At 30.2% G+C, this 6431-nt stretch overlaps 1 protein-coding gene across 1 annotated transcript; it reads left to right on the top strand.

The window, feature by feature from the left end:
- Nucleotides 1-3218: 3218 nt before the first annotated feature.
- LOC124421407 lies at nucleotides 3219-4391 on the top strand. The gene is made up of 4 exons (XM_046956535.1): nucleotides 3219-3365; nucleotides 3417-3515; nucleotides 3580-3748; nucleotides 3991-4391. The coding sequence occupies exons 1-4, from the start codon at nucleotides 3342-3344 to the stop codon at nucleotides 4026-4028; spliced, it is 330 nt and encodes a 109-aa protein (XP_046812491.1). The 5' UTR covers nucleotides 3219-3341; the 3' UTR covers nucleotides 4029-4391.
- Nucleotides 4392-6431: the final 2040 nt, after the last annotated feature.

The raw sequence follows: 6431 nt of genomic DNA, 5'->3' as shown, positions 1-6431 counted from the left end.
AAAAAGGGTGTTAAAGAAAAACACATAAGCTTTCTTCTGAGCAAAAAGATTAAAAAATGGGTCCATTTTAAAAAAAGTCAACAAAGTTTTTAAATCTTGAGTTACAAAATATTTTTTTTGATAGATATCCCACTCACATCCCACTAAGCGACCAAATAGGTCGCTTAGGAAAAGACTTAAGCTTTCTTAAAAAAATAAAAAAATAAAAAGAACCCATTTTGAAAAAAAGTCAAAAATGTTTTTGATTTAAAGAAAAAATCAAAAATATTTTATTAAATTTTTTTAATTTTTTTTCGAAAGATTGCATAAATAGCTATCTAAACTATTTGGGACACATTTTGCTAAGAACAATAGGTAATAAGTTACATGGATGAGAAAAAACACCTGCATGGCCAAAATGTTAAATTTTGACCGCCTCTAACTTAGAAAGTTCTCGAGCGATCTTATTGAAAAATTGTGTCTGAATTACTATCTAATAGAACTATCTATGGTGTAAATTCGATCGGAAGACTTCGATTTCAAAAGTTGGTTCACTTGACGTGAAATGTCCCATATACCTTTAGTCTTAAAGAATAATTGTTATTCTAATGCCTTGGGATATACAATATTTTTTTACCCTCTAGTATAAATAAAAAACACAGTTAACTATTTTGCTAACCACAATAGTTTTCCAGATTAACAATATTTTGCATATGAGAGATGCCAAACAATTTCTATGTATCTAGGAAAAATTTCTAACAGTTTTCAAGATATGCGAAATTTTGTATTAAAATCATATATGTGGTGATAAGCCACCACTGAAATCCCGCCCGTTATTTTCTAAATGTTCATATGAATGTCACAGTTATTCATATAAAAAATAAATGTGGGGGCTTCAAGCTCCCCAGATTAATACGTAAGCAAAATTTGATGATACTAGTCTTTAAAAGCAAGGACCCGATTTTAATACTTTTAAAACCAACTTTTTGATTTTTTTTTTTTTTCAATCAAAAAACAAACATTTAATGATGAAAAAAATTTATTTATTCATGAAATATTTTTTATTTCAATCCATAAAAAATTTTTTCTTTTAATTTTAAAACAAAGTTTTAAATAATCGTTTCTGATATTTATCAGTAGAGTTGAAAATTATTTTCAACTTTTTTCATCAGATGAAAAAATTTAAAAATGTAAAATTAAAAATTGATACAAAAAAGAAATAACTTAAACATTAACAAATACAGAATTTTAATCTAGTCATATTTTATCTAAAAGGCTTGGATTAAGTTTAAGTAATAAAACGTTTTCTAAGTTTTCAGGACTTAAATTTCTTCTGAGCTTCGTCATTACAATAGGCAAGGCACTGAAAGCTCGTTCAACAGAAACTTGGGTTGCCGGAGCTGCTAGTGCTACCTAAGCAATTTTATCAATAGCATAATTTTTATAACTCTTTTGTTTCCAATAATTTAGTATGTTGGAATTAAATGGAAGTTTTTCTTCATATTGAAGCTGCTCTAAACTTTCCAAAACAGAGCTGCAGTCATCTTGCCGCAAAGAAACAGCAGCAGACTTCTTTTCCAATTTCTCATATCTTTCATCAAATGGATATACAAAAGAGTCTTCTTTGGCTGTGGGAACATATGTATGTAGTTCTCCAAATGACTTTAGATTGTTAAAAATCATTAAAAGGTGAGACTGTGAAACAAGTGAATATTAATAAAAAAATAGTAGATAATATAAATCCAGCTTACTATAGCTAGTTTTCTTTGATCATCTGTTAGAAAGGTTGAACCCCTATAATAAAACCTAGGATCTAAATACAATGCAGCAATAAAGGCTTTATTTTCAACTAAATTTTTTTTCCTCTTCTGCAGTGCTTCGAATAAGTATGTTGCTATGTAGTTGTTGCTAGTCATTTCTTCTAACTCTGTTTCACAAACCAACCACTCGGTATAAAAATCACCCATTATTAATTGTTTTGATTGTAAAATTGTTGTTGTTTCTGCAAGCGGTTTGAAGCATTTTTCAAAATTCTTTGCAAATTCCCAATCTACATTTACTTTAAAAAGAGAGTTAGATTTAACAATATCTTATACTTTTACTAATGATTTGACCATTTCGTAGGTGGAGCTCCATCTCGTGTTGTTGTCTAATGTTGGAATAGGACTTATTTGCAACTCCCTCATTTTTTTCGTATGGCCTTTACACCCTCCCTTAACAAACTCAATGGTTCATTTATCTTTTTAATGGCATCCCATGATGCTAACTGAAGTGTATGTGCAGCACAATGTACAACCGATAAACTTTGGGATATGGTCGTATAAAAAGAGGGGAATATATCTACATCTAAATTCTCATCAGCATTTATATCATTTTCGCAATATTCTTGAAGAAGTTTAGAAGTTTTGATGACATTGGCACCATTATCAGTAGTAATAGAATACACTCGGCTAATATCTATGTTGTATTGCTGAAGTGCATCTAAAACTTTTTGTTTTAAATATAAAGCAGAATGTCGTTCAAATAATTCGATCATTCCAATGGTATAAACCATTATTTCATAGTTTTGAATAAATTGAATGTTTATACCCATTAAACTACGGTCCATTCTGCTAGCAATATCTAGCTTAAGACATACATACTTATTTTTCAAAATACCTGTTTATTTAGGACGAAATATTTTGGTCACATTATTCTACAAGAAATAACTAACTTATGATAATTTTCATAATACCTGTCAATTCAGAACGAAGTGTTTTACTTATATTATTCACATGCGTACTGATGGATTTTGAATTGAATTTGACATCATATTCTGTAGTCCAAGGTTGTAAAAGTTTTTGAAATACTTCATCGTCAAAGAACCTAAAAGGCATATGTAGTTGCGAAACTGTTTTGCCTATAATTTTAAGGTATTCCTCCTTATCCATTTGTAATGGTACCGATACCATTTTTCTTTTCTTTGACGATGATGGAAGGACATCCGAATCTAGCATAACAAAATCCTTATAATGTAGTTGTTGATAATGTCTTTTAATTGTTCAATTCACAATCGGTGTTGTAGCGTTGTATGCGTAGTATGTCAGCAGCTGCTACAACAGTCATAACAATGTTGTTGGTATTTTCTATGCAAAAGCTTTATACAACTCCTACGACAATTTTTCCTATGTTTTTTTAAAAGTTGTAAAGAGTTTCAGTATTGCCAATAGTTCATTTTAGCACATAAACAAAAAAGTAAACAAATTTTAGTTGCAAAAACAACAGAATGGTAACACTATAAACATGAACATCAAAACAAAAAGAAAATAAATTTGAAGTTTATACATAATTCAAAATTAAAAAATTGAAATTAGCAATTAAATATGGATATTCTGGATAATTTTGAGGTAAGTTTTTTTATATTATTAAATTATTTTAATTTTATTTTTGTTTTATAGCCTAAACCAAAACGTGTTCGTTTAAATCCGCCAAGAAAGTGGTCTGTGGCCGAAGAAAAGAGTTTATTGGAATTTCTCGTGGAAAATAGGGACTTTGAGGTAAGTAAAATTGGTTTAAATTTGTACTGCTTAACGCAGAAATGTATCCATTAACATTTTATAGAAACCAACAGCCCAGGTTTATTATAAGCGCTTCGCAGAGCAAAAGAACGTGTGCGTGGAATGGAAACAAGTGAGATCCAAAGTTAGGAATATGCGGGTGTCTTATAATAAAGCAAAAGCATGGGAAGGTTCGACTGGAGCGGGAAGCATGGAAGGTGAAACAGTAAAAGGTAAGTATCAGAATCGATAAAATATATATTTTTTATTGATTAGCCATGTCCGTCCATTAATCTACATTTAAAAGTCACATTGCAATTCGTTTAAAATTTGTAATTCCGTTTGTAACACATCGAAATATTGGTCTTAGAACAAAATTACATATACTCTGGGTTCTTTTTAAATTCTAATGATGGCGGACATAGCCTATATTTTCTCTTACATGCCTGAATACCTTACTTATTTTAAATTTTAGTTTTTAGCAACTTTATTGAAAATGTCCTGTTATTATGATGAGCTGGATGATATATTTGGTTCCAAAATTATTGAAACAGCAGTAATAGAAGAAAGTTTAGATGAAGAATCTGATGGAAGTTTTCTAAATTCCACAGAAATATATGTGGACGACACCACCACTGCATCAGATAGCTCCTTACCAGAGACTAAGCAGTAATGCAGCCGTAAAGGCATTTATTCCCGAACTGCAGTGTCAGATATTATGAAAATGCAGACGGAAATTATGGTTTTGAAAAAAGAAAAAATGGAACACGAAAAAGAAATCAAGGAAAGGGAAATCGCTATCAGAGAAAAAGAGATCAAGATAAAGGAAAGGGAATTGGAATTAAAGATGAAAGAGCTGGAAACTCAAAAGGAATTGAAAATAATGGAACTACAAATGAAAGGAAGATTAGCTACGGAGGAGTTGCGGTTAAAACTTAATGAACTAAAGATCAAACTTTAAAAAATCAAAAACGGTTTAAAACAAAACCTTATAATATCATAATTATAAAATCTATAGTCTAGTATATAGTCTAGTCTATAATCTAGTCTATAGTGTAGTTAAGTCTATAGTCAAGTCTTTATTCTATACTGTAGACTAGACTATAGAATAGACTACAGAATAGACTATAGAATAGACTATAGAATAGACTATAGACTAGACTATAGACTAGACTATAGACTAGACTAGACTATATACTAGAATATAGACTAGTCTATAGACTGGACTATAGACTAGTCTATAGACTAGATTATAGGCTAGATTATTTAAATATTCTATTGAAATTAAAAAAAATTGATTTTTATTTTATCTTTAAATTTGTCTTTCTAATTTCAAATAATTTATTTATAGAAAGAAAAAAAATTTAATAAAAAATGATTTTATTTAATTAATGAAGAGGCTTTGTATTTAATAAAAAGGGTAACAATTTAATTTTAAGTGTTTTGTATAAAATTAAACAAATCATTTCTATTGTTAACATTTTGTTGTGGCATAAAATTTGAATGAACATTTTCACTGATGTTTTTATTATTTAATTCTATAACAATGTTATGAAGTATACAGCACACCATTATCCAGTCATTGCACTCTTTCTTATTTTCTTCTCCTAACATTCGAAACTTTAATTCCTTTAAGCTTCCGAACTTTTCTTTGAGTAGCCCAAAACAATTTTCAATCCGAACGCGATATTTTGAAAAATATTTATTAAACTTTTCTCTTTCCTCTAAAGTGTGCTCTGAACTATTCCGTCTAAATGGTGTAATTAAAAAGTTCTTTAAAGGATATGCACTATCTCCGGCCAGCCATTGGAAACTAGAAAAATACCTCTCCGGGTGTTTTGCAAGTAGAGAATGTAAAAAAATTTTAGCGTCATGAACACTTCCGGGATATCCGATTGTAACTTGCCTGATGGACAATTTATAGTCACACACGGCTTGGACTTTAATAGCATATTGCCTTTTTCTTGAAAAGTAAAGTTCATGATTTTTGTGTGGAGCTTCGGCAAGTTTTATTTCGGAGCCATCAATGTAGCCAATACATCCAGGCAATTCCTTTTGTGTTTTTAAAATTATTGCCATTCTTTCGGTTTCACTTGGCCAATACAAAAATTTATTTTTAAGCTTCAATATAGCCTTAAAAACACGTTTTGTAATCTTCTGTATTGTGCCGCCATCACCTATTCCAAAAATGGATGCAACTTTGCGAACAGATCCACCATCACCTAAGCGAAAAAGCACAATTTTCAACTGCAGCTCAATTGGAAATTGCGTTTTGCGCCATTTTGTGTTGAATACATCGTCATCTTCATTAAGTCCAGAATGTAGGCAAATTCCGAGGGAAGCAATCGATTAAATCTATTATCGTCAAAATAGTTTGGAACTTTATTGTTCCATGCTGTTGATTTTGGCAATCCTAGGTGGACACTTCGGCGGTTAACAGATAGATAAAGCATATTCATTCTAAAGTTTTCCAGGATTTTCACCCTCTTCTTCCTCATCACCTGCAAATAACTTTTTCTAGTAAATGATAAAAAATACTTCTTTCTACTTACTAGAATCTAGTGTCAACATTTCAGCATTATATTTTTCGCACAATGCAACAATTATTTTGTTTTTTTTTTCACTTGAATAGCTCATTTTAACTATTTTTTTGTTTTCTTACCTTTTGACTTTTCTGTTTTAATTGTTTTTTCTTATTGAAAAAATAAGTTTACGACTTGGCGCAAAGTACTGTTCACAATCACAGTTGTTATATTTTAGTAGCTAAAACATACAACTTGATTGTGAATTGAACAAATATTTCCCATGTGAAATTTTAAGACCTTATCACACACAAGGCATTTGGCGTGTTCCTTATCCTCATCGACATTGACGAGATCTTCAGCGATTGTTTTTTTTGCACGACCCATTTTATAT

This window comes from Lucilia cuprina, chromosome 2 (genome assembly GCF_022045245.1).
Source record: "Lucilia cuprina isolate Lc7/37 chromosome 2, ASM2204524v1, whole genome shotgun sequence".
NCBI classification, from domain to species: Eukaryota; Metazoa; Arthropoda; class Insecta; order Diptera; family Calliphoridae; genus Lucilia; species Lucilia cuprina.
This window is presented reverse-complemented; position numbering and strand designations above follow the sequence as displayed.

Bases quoted from the DNA above. Each gene is read 5' to 3' on its own strand.
- LOC124421407 (XM_046956535.1), top strand. From the start codon at position 3,342: ATGGATATTCTGGATAATTTTGAG. The intron at 3,366-3,416 runs GTAAGTTTTTTT...TTTGTTTTATAG, and splicing joins ATATTCTGGATAATTTTGAG to CCTAAACCAAAACGTGTTCG. The intron at 3,749-3,990 runs GTAAGTATCAGA...TTTAAATTTTAG, and splicing joins GGAAGGTGAAACAGTAAAAG to TTTTTAGCAACTTTATTGAA.